This window comes from Ranitomeya variabilis, chromosome 5 (genome assembly GCF_051348905.1).
Source record: "Ranitomeya variabilis isolate aRanVar5 chromosome 5, aRanVar5.hap1, whole genome shotgun sequence".
Taxonomy (NCBI): domain Eukaryota; kingdom Metazoa; phylum Chordata; class Amphibia; order Anura; family Dendrobatidae; genus Ranitomeya; species Ranitomeya variabilis.
Genome location: NC_135236.1, coordinates 260,577,309 through 260,592,158, shown reverse-complemented (window position 1 = coordinate 260,592,158; position 14,850 = coordinate 260,577,309). Strand labels below are relative to the sequence as shown.

Sequence of the window (14,850 nt, the reverse complement as noted above, 5' to 3'; positions counted from 1 at the left end):
TGCCTTTAAATCCGGAGGGGTCTGGTTCAGATCCGACCCACTCCCGGACTTTCGCGCCGGCCTGGAGCCCTTCTGGGCCTCAGGCATCTAATTTAGGCCCCGGCTTCGGCCTAGCTGAAGCTGCCGCCTCCTCTCCGCCCCACGGCCCGCCCCCCGGATGACAAATATGACACTCTACAGTGTCATAAAGGGGGTGGATCGAGACAGAAAGGGCGCGTTTTTACACAGCCTTGCCACCTTTTTCCAGCTCTTCCCCCCCCTTCTCCTCCTTTCCTCTGTCTCAGCAGCCATTTTCGGCTGCAGATTAACCCTGCATCTCCCGGTCTGCAAGACCAGGACCAGGCAGCCAGTCTCCGGGGGGCACAGGACTGTGGATCTTCGGCGCTGTACCTAGGGGCACACTGGTGGGGTAAGATCACAGCTGGGTTTTTTACTCAGCTGTGAATCCATATTACCTATAAGGCTCTTCTGCACTCTGTGCACTATGCTGGGCTCAAGGTCCAAGAGAACCAGGCAGAACTGCTATTATGCATTCTGCACAGCCTGCGGGACCACTCTCCCCAATAGTAGCACGTACCCGCATTGTCAGAACTGTATACAAACTAATGTGTCAGAGCCCCAAGAAGGCCCTGCCAATGCCTTGGTGTCTAATGCCACGCCGGAATGGGCTACTCAGATATCGCAATCTATGACGCAGTCTATAGATAACCTAACCTCCACATTGCTTCAGGCTCTGCAGGGTCATGCCCCGGCTATGACCGTTACCCAGCAAAGGGAGAGCTTGACTCAGGAACAAGATGACCCTGGCACATCCACGTCTAGGTCAGGACGCAAGTGGACCCATAGATCAAGTCCATCTGCGTCATCCCATAGCACACGGTCATCCCCCTCTAGGGAGAGACACCGTAGCTCCAGGTCATCTAGACCGTCCCATTCCAGGGACAGACAATGCAGATCTCCGCAATCCCCGACCAGAGAAGGCCTCCTCCCCAGCCCACTCAGCAGGGGACGCCTCAGTGATACACAGGATTCGGAAGGCATCTGCGACTCTGACTCAGACAGAGAAACGGAGGGGTCCCTGATCCCAATCCCTCCTAGCAATACAGCGCTAGTTGAGGACATAATTTCATCCATCCATCGGGTGCTGGACATTTCTGATCCGCCACCAGAGGCCCCAGAACATAAGATTTCCTTTGAAGGACCTCTGAAGCCGCCTAAGGTTTTCTCTAACCACCCAGAGTTTAAGGCGATCCTTAAAAAGCAGCTCTCACAGCCTGAGAAAAAATTTGCTAATCGCAAATATCTGGAGGCGAGGTACCCCTTCCCACAGAAGGACACCAAGGAATGGACAGATCCACCTGAAGTGGACCCCCCAGTCTCTAGGCTAGCAGCACAGACCCTCCTTTCACTGCCAGATAGCTCAACCCTCAGGGACGCAGCAGACCGGCAGGTAGAACGCATGGTTCGTTCAATTTTCGAGGCAGCAGGGGCATCCCTGGCTCCCGCGTTCGCCTCAGTTTGGGCTGCCAAGGCCATTCTGGCCTGGGCAAAGAATTTACAAGCTCTCCAAGCATCCGCTCCTGAGCTGTCGGACCAAGCGGTTCAAATAGCAGTTGTAGCAGATTACATGCTCCAAGCAGCTCTGGATTCAGCAAGGGGAGTAGCGGGGATAGCATCAAATGCCATCACGATTCGGCGTATCCTCAGGCTGCGGGAATGGAAAGCAGACGCAGCCTCAAAGAAGTCCCTCACGCACCTCCCCTACCTCAGTGGGAGACTTTTCGGTGAACAGTTGGACACTATGATATCCAACGCCACCGGGGGTAAGAGTACTTCTCTTCCCCAACTGAAACCTAAACGCACTTACAAGAAGCGTAACCAAACTCGATTCCGATCCTTTCGGAATTCCTCCGGCTGGTCCGTCTCACGTCCAGTACAAAATCGTAACCGTTCCCCACGCAGGGACAACTCACGATCGACGCAAAGGTCGGATAAGACCTGGCAGTCAAAAGCAGGCCAGCCTAAGCCCAGAGGAGGAAAATCTCAGACTTTCTCCTCATCATGACTCACAGACTCCGGAAGACACCACACCAGTAGGTGGCCGACTTTTGCTCTTTCATCAAGTCTGGCTGCCTATTACAGAAGACAGGTGGGTCATGGAACTAGTGTCTTCCGGATACAAAATAGACTTCACCTCCAACCCACCAGACCGATTCTTCCTCTCTGTCCCCCCAAAACCGCCAGCCAAGGCTCGTGCCTACCACCAAGCGGTCTCCTCGCTTTTTCAAGCAGGAGTCATAGTACCGGTACCCACGACCGACCGTTTCCGAGGGTTCTACTCCAATCTGTTCGTAGTTCCCAAGAAAGGAGGCAGCGTACGGCCCATACTAGACCTAAAACAGCTCAACAAAAATGTACGGGTCCGTCATTTCCGCATGGAGTCCCTTCGGTCCATCATTGCGTCCATGGAGAAGGGAGAATATCTCGCCTCCATAGACATACGAGACGCATACCTGCATATACCCATTGCACCGGCCCATCAGAGGTTTCTCAGGTTCGCAATAGGCCAGGACCACTACCAATTCGTGGCTCTCCCTTTCGGACTCGCCACGGCTCCCAGAGTGTTCACCAAGGTCATGGCAGCCACCATGGACGTCCTGCACTCCAGAGGCATAGTAGTCGTTCCATACCTGGACGATCTACTCATCAAGGCTCCCACCTTCAAGGACTGCGAGCTCAGCGTCTCAATCACAACCGATACTCTCAGTCGCATGGGCTGGTTAATCAACCTACAAAAGTCATCACCAACCCCGAGTCAGTCCCTGACCTTCCTGGGAATGTTATTCAACACCTCCAGGGGTCTAGTGCTCCTTCCCAAGGACAAGGCACTGGCTCTCCGACTAGCAGTTCGCACCCTCCTCCGCAAACCCCCTCGATCTCTCCGGTTTGCCATGAGAGTCCTCGGCAAGATGGCAGCAGCAATAGAAGCTGTCCCATTTGCCCAGTTTCACCTCAGACCTCTCCAACTAGCCATTCTCAAGTCCTGGGACAGGAATCCCTTTTCTCTCGACAGGGAGTTCCAGCTAACGTCGTCAACCAGGAGGTCCCTGCACTGGTGGCTCAAGCCAACCTCGCTAGCAAAGGGAAAATCCTTTCTCACAGGTCAATGGAAGGTTCTGACCACCGACGCGAGCCTGATGGCGGTGCACCTACACCACAGGGCACAGGGCAAGTGGTCCACAGTGGAAGCGACCATGCCCATCAACATCCTGGAAATTCGTGCCATCCTTCTGGCATTGAGGGCCTTCCATCACTTACTGGCAGCCTCTCACATCAGAATACAGTCGGACAATGCCACGGCTGTGGCATATGTGAATCACCAAGGGGGGACCCGCAGTACCCAGGCGATGTGAGACGTGTCACACATCCTCCGCTGGGCGGAGGACACAGGGTCGGTTCTTTCGGCGGTCCACATTCCGGGTGTGGACAACTGGGAAGCAGACTTCCTCAGCCGACAAGGAATAGACTCGGGAGAGTGATCTCTCCATCCCGAAATTTTTCAACAGATCTGTCTCCGCTGGGGGACCCCGGATGTGGACCTAATGGCATCCCACTTCAATGCCAAGGTCTCCAACTTCATGGCCAGAACACACGATCCGCGGTCGCTCGGAGCAGACGCTCTGGTTCAGGACTGGACCCAGTTCCAGCTTCTGTATATTTTTCCACCTCTCCCCCTGATATCCAGAGTGGTGAGGAAGATCAAACAAGAGGGAGTTCCAACCATCCTAATTGCACCGGACTGGCCCAGACGCACATGGTACGCCGACATCGTACAACTCACAGCAGACGCCCCCTGGCGTCTCCCCGACCGCCACGATCTTCTATCACAAGGCCCGTTCTACCACCAGAACTCAGGGGCTCTCAATTTGACGGCGTGGCCCTTGAGACCTGGGTTCTAACCCAGGCAGGGCTCTCGACGGACGTCATTGGAACCATGATCAGAGCACGGAAACCAGCCTCTGCCAAGATTTATTACCGTACCTGGAAAGCTTTCTTTACCTGGTGCGAATCTCGTGACCAGATTCCACTCCCTTATTCCCTACCCAAAGTACTTGGTTTTCTCCAATTGGGTCTGGAGGCCAGGCTGTCATTGGGCTCGCTTAAGAGCCAGGCGTCAGCCCTCTCAGTGCTTTTTCAAAGGCGCATTGCTACCAAGCCGCAAGTAAGGACTTTCCTTCAGGGGGTTTCCCGATTGGTTCCCCCCTACAGATGACCACTAGAAACGTGGGACCTCAACCTGGTCCTGACAGCATTGCAGGAACCACCCTTCGAACCCCTTAAGGAGGTCCCGCTCCATCTTCTTTTCCAGAAGGTGGTTTTCCTGGTGGCAATCACCTCGCTACGCAGGGTGTCTGAACTGACAGCACTCTCCCGCAGACGGCCCTTCCTGGCTTTTCACCAGGACAAGGTAGTTCTTCGTACAGTCCCATCCTTCCTTCCGAAGGTTGTGTCCGACTTCCACCTCAATGAGGAAATTTCACTACCATCCCTTTGTCCGGTTCCGGTTCATAGAGTGGAGAAGGCTCTGCATACGCTTGACCTTGTCAGGGCATTGCGTATATACGTGTCTAGGACTGCGTCCTTCCGGAGGTCTGATTCTCTTTTCCTCCTTCCGGAAGGCGGCCACAAGGGTCTGCCAGCTTCCAAAGCTACCCTTGCCAGGTGGATCAAATCCACCATACAAGAGGCCTACCGCCTTAAGAATTCTCCTCTTCCAGCTGGTATTACGGCACACTCTACACGGGCGGTAGGGGCCTCCTGGGCCATTCGGCACAACAAGTGTGTAAGGCGGCCACTTGGACTAGCTTACACATGTTTACTAAACACTACAGGGTTCATACCCAGTCCTCAGCGGACGCGAGCCTGGGTAGATGTGTCCTGCAGGCGGCGGTGCCCTAAGTATAGGGGCCTGTCTGCACAATATTCGGCCATTGCTTCCCACCCAGGGACTGCTTTAGGACGTCCCATGGTCCTGTGTCCCCCAATGAGGCGACAGAGTAAAGGCGATTTTTGTGTACTCACCGTAAAATCTCTTTCTCTTAGCCTATAATTGGGGGACACAGCTCCCACCCTGTTGCCCTTTCCGGGCCGTTGTACCTGTTGAGTTCTCATATTGTTTTCTTGAGCTCGTACATAGTTGCCTTCTTACAGGCATAATTATGTTATTCATGTTACATAGTTGCCTTCTTACAGGCATAATTATGTTATTCATGTTACGTTCCTCCTACTGCTTTTGCACAAAACTGGAGAAGGCTGATGCCGTCCAGGGGTGTATACTGCACAGGAGGAGCCACAGTTAATCTTTTTCAGATTATGCATAGTGTCGCCTCCTAGTGGACAGCAGCATAACACCCATGGTCCTTTGTCCCCCAATTAGAGGCTAAGAGAAAGAGATTTTACGGTGAGTACACAAAAATCTCCTTTTCTCATAGTCTTGGAGTCCTTCATGTGTTTTTATTTTTTTTTAGCAAACTCTATGCGGGCTTTCATATGTCATGAGTAGTGATGAGCGAATATACTCGTTACTCGAGATTTCCCGAGCACGCTCAGGTGTCCTCCGAGTATTTTTTAGAGCTCTGAGATTTAGTTTTCTTTGCCGCAGCTGAATGATTTACATCTGTTAGGCTACGTTCACATTTGCGTTGTTGTGCGCAGCGTCGGCGACGCAACGCACAACGCATGCACAACGCATGCACAACGCAGCGTTTTGTGACGCATGCGTTCATTTTTTTGACGCCAAAAAACTGCATCATGCAGCGTTGTCTGCGCCCTGACAGTTGCGCCAAAAATGATGCTTGCGTCACAAAATGCTAGACAACGCATGTCCATGCGCCCCCCATGTTAAATATAGGGGCACATGACGCATGCGTCACCGCGGCTGCGCCCGACGCAACGCAAATGTGAACGTAGCCTAAGCCAGCTTGATTACATGTGGGGATTCCCTATGAGTATATTCGCTCATCACTAGTCTTGAGGAGAGGCTTCCGTCGGGCCATAAAGGCCTGACTGGTGGAGGGCTGCAGTGATAGTTGATTTTGTGGAACTTTATCCCATCTCCCTAGTGCATCTCTGGAGCTCAGCCACAGTTATCTTGGCTTGATCTTCTGTACCTCTCTCACCAAGGCTGTTCTCCCACAATTGCTCAGTTTGGCTGGATGGCCTGGTCTAGGAAGGGCTGAATTCTTATGACCATGTGATATTTCAGTTTTTCTTTTTTTAATAAATATTATTCTACATTTCTGTTTTTTTTAGTCAAGATGGTGTGCAGAATGTTCATTAATGAGAAAAAAATGAACTTCTTTGAATTTACCAAATGGCTGCAATGTAACAGAGTGAATAATTTAAAGGGGTCTGATTACTTTCCATGCCCACTGTACGTTAAGCTGATGGCCCACTCCATCAATATTGGTGGGTTCGGCCGACATTAGTCTAACATGTATAGAGGCCTTTACTATCAGAATTGTTAGAAACATGTATAGAGGCCTTAACTATCAGAATTGTTAGATTTTGTTATTTTTTTAGGCTGAAGTAGGCATTTTGTCTTGTATTGTATTGTCCATTAATATGCAGGGAACTGATTAAAATCAGTCATTTATGGATGTGTTCTTCAAGGATCCAATTTCTTCAAATTCTTTTTTGTCTTGGCAGAACCAAAGCCATTTATTGATGTCAGCATCATAACAAGATTTAATGAATTTAGTAGTGTCATGCAGTTTAAGTAAGTACATAACCTGGGAAAAATAGTGTGACGTGGGTTTACAACAGAAACTTGTTTTTCATTGCAAATTATTTTGTTACAAATCGATTTTCAGCTTTCTTGTTCATGTTGATATGTTTCTGTAAAGGTACTTCATGGTCCTCATCCAGTGTATGGCTCTGAAGATTGACCAAGGCTTTCTAGCAGCAATCATGGGGTTGTTCACTCCTTCCAGCCTTCCAGAAGTTGAGAAACAACGGGTAAGTCAGGGTTCGTAAACTCAGGCCGCACATGGAAAAAAAACAATTTTGAAGAGGCACATGCTTTGCATACATTTTTGGTGATACCATATATTTTTTTTCTGTATACCTTTTGATCATTTTTTTTAACATTTTTGGCATATTTATTTTATTCTTTTAAATGGCATTCATCTTATGGGTTAAGGTACAGTTTTATAGCATGGGACATTACGGATGCGGTGATAACAAATGTGCACTTTTTTATATTCTTTAGTTTATACATAAAACAGTATTTTTAGTGCCAAAATATTTTTTCATACTTTATTTTTATTTTTACAGTTTTCTTTTTGTGGCCCTCAATTAATCACATATAGTAATATTGTTTTACAATTCGTACCATATAGTAATTCTGACCAACATCTTATAGTAATGTCATCATCTTGGTTCTCACCTTGCAGTACTGACCCATCCTGATCCCTGTTTTGCAGTAATGACCCCATCCTGGTCCCAATGTCACTCTTCTCACACAAACACACACACACACACACACACACACATATTAGAATTAGGCCCGATGATATCGCATCGGGAGTGCGGTGAAATTAACATCTGTGTATTAGAGCGCGCAGTTGTGGCTGTTACTGCGCATGCTTGCGGCCACGAACTACACCTGCGCAAGTGACATACATGTCACCGCTATTCCCGCGCATGCGGAGACGTGTATGGAATTCGGGGACAGCGGCCAGAAGTCCCAACTGGCGATTATATATGTAGATACGCAGTGGGCTATTTATATGGATTTACCTAAATAAAATGGGAATGGTTGGTGATATCAACTTCCTGTTTGTGGCACATTAGTATATGGGAGGGGAGAAACTTTTCAAGATTGGTGGTGACCATGGCGGCCATTTTGAAGTTGGCCATTTTGGATCCAACTTTATTTTTTCCAATGGGAAGAGGGTCATGTGACACATCAAACTTATTGAGAATTTCACAAGAAAAACAATGGTGTGCTTGGTTTTAACGTATCTTTATTCTTTCATGAGTTATTTACAAGTTTATGACCACTTATAAAATGTGTTCAAAGTGCTGCCCATTGTGTTGGATTATCAATGCAACCCTCTTCTCCCACTGTTGACACACTGATAGCAACACCGCAGAAGAAAAGCAACCACAGGCTTCCAGTATCCGTTGTTTCAGATGCTGCACATCTTGTATCTTCACAGCATAGACATTTGCCTTCAGATGACCCCAAAAATAAAAGTCTAAGGGGGTCAGATCGGGAGACCTTGGTGGCCATTCAACTGGCCCACGACGACCATCATGATGTGTTGCCCTCTTTATGCACTTAAGATGGCACGTTCCCTGAGTTTTTCCAGCAAGATGGTGCACCACCACATTATGGGTGTCAGGTCCGAGCATTCCTACAAGGAATCTGACCCCATTAGACTAACATTTCTTCTGCGATGTTGCTATCAGTTTGTCGAGAGTGGGAGAAGAGGGTTGCATTGACAATCCAACACAATGGACAGCACTTTGAACACCTTTTATAAGTGAGAGGTGAATATTCATTTCTCTTCATTTACTGAAGAGCAATGAATACTCTCTGCGCTCACAGTCCCAGCGTAGGGAGCAGTGAGTATTTTGGCAGCTGTGCTCTGTGAGCAGTGCATGATATCCCTGTCATGCGTTGCTTACAAGCATAAAGCAGCTGCTGGCATCGGAACAAGATGCTGCAAGGGAGTGCTGGGAATCTAAGTGTGATGTTTTGGGGTTTTTTTAATTGTTTTCTGATGGGATCAATTATAAGGGTGGGGCCATCCATACCAGGACCGGGATGGGGGCCAATCATACCAAAATAGGGATGGGACCATGCATACTAGGGGGAGATTGGGGTCATGCATACTAGGAGGAAATGGGGGCCCTGCATACCAAGATAGGAATGGGGCCATGCACAGTAGGACAAGATGTGGGCCCTGAATACCAGAATAAGGATGGGACCATGCATACTAGGATAGGGATGAGGGCGTTCATTCCTGCCAGGATAGGGATGAGGGGGCCATACACACCAGGATAGGGATGAGGGGGCCATGCATACCAGGATAGGGATGAAGGATCCATGCATACCAGGGTAGGGATGAAGGGGCCATGTGTATCAGGATGGGGACGAGGGGACCATATATAACAGGATAGGGGATATTAAGTACAGAATTGACCAAATTTTTGGCTACAGTTTTTTTCCTAATTTCCGCCTCTAAAACCTAGGTGCGTCTTATAGTCCGAAAAATAGGGTATGTCTTACGAGTAATGGTTAAAGGATCTCGGAATGTTTAGCTTGCAAAAAAGAAGGCTAAGAGGAGATTTAATAGCTGTTTACAAATATCTGAAGGGATCTCACAGTGTAAAGGGATCATTATCCTTATTTGCACCTGGAAACACGAGAAGCAATGGAATGAAACTTAAAATGAGAAGATACAGATTAGATATTAGAAAAAACTTTTTGACAGTGAGGGTGATCAACGAGTGGAACAGGCTGCCACAAGAGGTGGTGAGTTCTGCTTCAATGGAAGTCTTCAAACAGAGGCTGGGCAGACATCTGTCTGAGATGGTTTAGTGAATCCTGCATTGAGCAGGGGATTAGACACTGACCCTTGAGGTCCCTTCCAAATCTAACATTCTATGATTCTATAACAAACATTCCAAGAGAGGGCCACCCACCAAAGCTCTTAGCGGGCAAGGAGCGCATTAATCAGAGTGGCAGCACATAGACCAAAGGTAACTGTGAAGGTGCTGCAGAGTTCCCAAGTAGAGACTGAGGTATCTGTCCATATGACTACAATAAGCCATACACTCCATAGAGGTGGACTTTATGGAAGAGTGGGCAGAAAAAAACGCACAAATTGTAAGGCTCGTTTTGTGTTTGCCGAAAGACCTGTGGGGCACTCCCCAAATGTATGGAGGAAGGTGTTGAGGTTAGATGAGACCAAAATTGAACTTTTTTGCCACAATGAAAAGTCCATGTCTGGTGCCAAGCCAACACAGCTCATCACCCCAAGAACACCATCCCCACAGAAAAATGTGATGGCTGCATCATGCTGTCGGGATGTTTTTCGGCAGCAGGTACAGGGAAAATGATCAAGGGGAAGATGGATGGTGCGAAATACAGGGATATTCTTAAGCAAAACCTTTTGTAGTCTGTCAGTGATATGATACTGGGACAGAGGCTCACTTTTCAGCAAGACAATGGCCCAAAGCATACTGCTTAAGCAACACTCGAATGGTTTAAGAGGAAATATCTAAATGCTTTCGAGTGACCTAGTCAAAGCCCAGACCTTAATCGAATTGAGAATCTGTGGTCAGAATTTTGAAGATTGCTGTTCACCAGAGGAATCTATCTAACTTGAAGGATCTGGAGCGGTTTTACCTTGAATGGTCAAAAATTCCAGTGGCAAGATGGGGAAAGCTCATAGAAACCTATCCAAAGCGACTTGCAGCTGTAATTGCTGCAAAAGGAGGCTCTACAAAGTACTGACTTTAGGGGGGTGAATAGTTATGCACACTGAAATTTTCAGTTATTTTGTCCTATCTGTTGTTTGCTTCAAAATTAAAAATAAAGCCAAATGTTCACAGTCGTGGGCATGTTCTTTACATGAACTGATGCAAACCCTCAAAAAAAAAAAAAAAAAAGTGAAATTCCAGTTTGTGAAGTAGCAAAACACAAGACATGCCAAGGGGGTGAATACGTTTGCAAGCTACTGTATGTGGATATGTGTGTATATGTATGACATGATCCCTCTCAACTGACCTCGCTCCCTCTGCGAAGACCGTCCTCTTCTCCTTCACAGCTGGGGCAGCACATGGCAGTGTCCTCCTTCCCGTGCCGAAATGCTGACATCAGTTGCCAGTCTTTAATTGGCCGGTGACTGGTATTGAAGCGCAGATAGCTAGTCTCTGTGCCGCAGTACATCTCAACTGAATGTGTGCTCATTTACGCACGTTCAACTGAAAAGTAGCACAAACATCAGCGGCCGCCTGGACCAGGCCCCATCATCACAGGGAGGTCTGGTTCCTGCTGGCCACATGAAGTAGCCCAAGGTGCCACATGCAGCCCAGGTGCCATGTGTTTGGGACCTCTGGTGTAAGTAATCACAATATCATTTATTTTTACTGCATTTAAAACGGTTTTGCTTTGTTTGATGCTTTTTAATTTTGCAATGTGATTGAAAACCATAACTTTTTTTTTACCTTGTCATTGAGTGGAGATATAACTTCTTTCAGAAAGCTGTTAGTATTTCCATTCTGCATTCATAGGGCCTCATGCTCCCAGGGTATGGTAAGCGTGTCTTTTACCATCTACCAGGCAGGTATACATTGGTCTACCTTTTTTTGTTGCTTAGAGATTCTGGCTCCCTGGAGTCATTATATGCAGGAAGGGAAGCCCTAGTAAAACGAGCAGGGAGCGCCATGATACTACCAGACATGTCTTAAACTCCTGCTTGCTTCTGCTGTCAGGTAGTAGATCTTCATTTAGGAACATTTGCTATATATTACATTATTAGGATTGTAGATGAGATTTTGCATTTCTCATCTACTTTGTGGAGGGAAAATACTCAATTTAAACTGTACGTCAATTTATGTTGTGGATTTTAGCTCTGAATTTCAGCCTTTGCTTTCCAAAGAGGAGGCTGCAGCACTAAGCCATGCTTTTTTTTTTTAAATATAATTTATTTCTAATATAATTTTAGATTTAACTGCAGTTATGTGCAATTATTAGTGATTTTCCTTGATACATGGAAATTGCTTAATATGTAATGATCATAAGTCTTTATGCGTTTTCTCTTGTTAAAATGCAGACAAAGCTCATTCAGAAAGATGTAGATGCCTTAAACACAGAGCTGATGGAATCTTCCATGACCGATATTAGCACCCCAAGCTTCTTTGAACACTTCCACATATCTCCTGTGAAGGTAGGCCTGTGAATATTAGCATTTCTTTCAAGGTTGTTGATGCAAAAATTTTCTTTCAAAATAAAGCTTTTCTGTTTCTCTTGTTTTCGAGTATTTCTTGTTATCAGCAGTTATTTAGAAAGATGGGTGACAACCAAATGATTTCTGATTAGATTCCACAGAGGTTTTCACCCAATACTGCCTAATTGTGCAATGATTTATTCAAAAATCAGGGTTTAAGATCAAAGCTGATTGCTTTTCTCTGTGGCAACTGAATGGAAGATGATACTTTTAATGACGTATTTTTAACTTGGTTGTAATTGTGTATTCAATAAGCTGCATAAATCAGTACAAGTGAATATAATAAACTTTGCAATGTGCCTTATCAGAGAAATAAGCTTCTTTCTTGACTCAGCTACCTCTTCCTCACCCCTCTGCCTCCTAAACTCTCCATCCTTTTTGAAAAGAACAGCTGAAATCTGTCAATATGGACTGCTGGCACAGTGAGGTGTCACACAACTTCTTATTCTCTACAGAAAAAGTACTCCGTACAATGAGAAACCTTGGAAACACCTGCAGTTTGTGCTGCAGTTTTCTGAAAATGTATTTCACCCTAGTGCTGTATTCACAGCCACACAGCTCAGTACTGTTGGATAATGTCTTCCATGGTGTTGCTGCTTCTGAACATCTTCTAGAGAAAAAGATCAGGACTCTCTCTCTGTTTTTTGTACTGTGTATCTGAGATATCATAGCAGCTGGTCTCTTTTTTTACTAATACGAAGAATTGAAAACTAGAGATGAAAAACGGTTTACAAATGCACAATGCAGGTTATATAATGGGCATAAGTGATGTTATTCATTTATATGCGCATGACTGCTTATTACGCTTCTAATGATTTATTTGCTATATACAACTCTTGCTTTTGTTTGTAGTTACATTTGAGTCTGTCTTTGGGATCCGGAGGGGAACAGTCAAACAAAGAGGATAATGAAATTGTTGCCATCAGTTCTATCAACCTCCTTTTAAAGAGCATTGGAGCTACACTTACTGATGTGGATGATCTCGTTTTCAAGTAAATTTCCTTTTATTTTTTTAATTATAATCTGATGGAGGGGTACATATTATCATTGGTTGAAATAGTAAGCATCTATTAAGCTCTAGTTAATTTTGCAGCTGTGTCCCAGCCTGTCTCACCCTTTAACTTTGGTGCTGGTTTGGAGGTGTGGAAGCCAGATCTGATATGTCCGCACAGGACCTGATCGGCCTTCACCTACGCTTGTCCTTCCTGGCACCAAGGGAGTGATTCTGAAAATGCTCCAGGTACAGTTTGCATGTCATAGTAAAGTAATGGTGTCTTTCTTTTTATACTCTTTATACATCTAGGAGGCCGTAATGGCACAATGTTAATAAAATACGTAGAGTAGGACTGCCCCATTATGAGATTGCCGTGAAGTGGCGGGGTAGCTCAAAGAATTGATCAATTATTTGCTAAATGTCTCATATTTGAACTACAGTTAGAATTCAGTAGGTGCATGTGCACCATTTGTATTGCGTTCTGACCATAAGCAGTGCTGGCTTCTCCTTTTTTTTTTTTTCACTGGTGGGAATGCATTATCACATACAAGAAAAAGAAACAATATATTGTTTTTTGTCCTCTTATTCTTGAAAACGTTTGAAATCTGGTTGCTCAACAGCATTATTGGTGCAGCTTGTACCCACACAGGGGAGCAAAGGGTATTGCGGCCCACTTCTAATTCCACAGCAAAGACACATAAAGGGGTGCATCATTATGAACTATTAACAAAAAGAAATGCATTATGTTGAAATATTAACAAAAAGAGGTGCATTATGATGAGCTATAAACAAAAAGAGGTGCATTATGAAGAGCTATTAACAAAAAGGGGTGCGTTATGACAAGCTATTAACAAAAAGGTGCATTATGACAAGCTTTTAACAAAAAGCTGTGCACTATGATGAGCTATTAACAAAAAGCGGTGCATTATGATGAGCTATTAACAAAAAGGGTGCATTATGATGAGCTATTAACAAAAAGTGGTGCATTATGATGAGCTATTAACAAAAAGCGGTGCACTATAATGAGCTATTAACAAAAAGGGGTGCATTATGATGAGCTATTAACAAAAAGCGGTGCACTATAATGAGCTATTAACAAAAAGGGTGCATTATGATGAGCTATTAACAAAAAGCGATGCATTATGATGAGCTATTAACAAAAAGCGGTGCATTATGATGAGCTATTAACAAAAAGGGGTGCATTATGATGAGCTATTAACAAAAAGAGGTGCATTATGATGAGCTATTAACAAAAAGGGGTGCATTATGATGAGCTATTAAACGGTAAAAGACCCTTATACTCTTCTTGCACAGGGGCCCTCTTCTGTCTGAGTTCACCTCTGCTGCAGACCTAGTATTATACATGTGAGAGGTAAAAAATAACACAGAAGTACAGGTGATCTGTATATGTGAAAGCACATAAATATACAAAAACCTGTGCCTTTATAAACTGTTCTATTTTTGTAATAAAGGTATTCTTCCCCATGTCTTGACAAAGAATAGACGTTAGTAGAACAGAAAGGCTAAATACGTCTGTTTGATTTTTTTTTTTTAACGATGAGTAATGTTGAGAACTCTGATGCCATGAAAGTATGAGAACTCTGCACAACAACCATAAATCCATCACAAAAAGAGCAATGAAGCCGAACTGCGAGTTGTGCAGCATTATACACGGCTTCATCAGGAATAGTAAACATAGTGAGCAACTGTTAAATAGACTTATGGCACTAGGTGGCGCTCCAGCCATTCAATTAAACACTTATTACTCCAGACAAAGCAGGGTCAATGCTGCAAAACTTTGATATAATTTAGTTTTTTTCCTTTCTTAATAGT

The 14,850-nt window shown here is 45.4% G+C and overlaps 1 protein-coding gene across 3 annotated transcripts in view; it reads left to right on the top strand.

Annotated features, from left to right (window-relative positions):
- The window catches only part of VPS13C (vacuolar protein sorting 13 homolog C), a 391,739-nt gene that overhangs the window by 319,641 nt on the left and 57,248 nt on the right, over nt 1–14,850 (top strand). For all 3 annotated transcript variants that reach the window (XM_077264165.1, XM_077264166.1, XM_077264167.1), the window contains 4 exons: nt 6,709–6,778; nt 6,906–7,017; nt 11,850–11,963; nt 12,876–13,015. In XM_077264165.1, the coding sequence (XP_077120280.1) occupies nt 6,709–6,778; nt 6,906–7,017; nt 11,850–11,963; nt 12,876–13,015 (436 nt within the window). The remainder of the gene's footprint in view (nt 1–6,708; nt 6,779–6,905; nt 7,018–11,849; nt 11,964–12,875; nt 13,016–14,850) is intronic.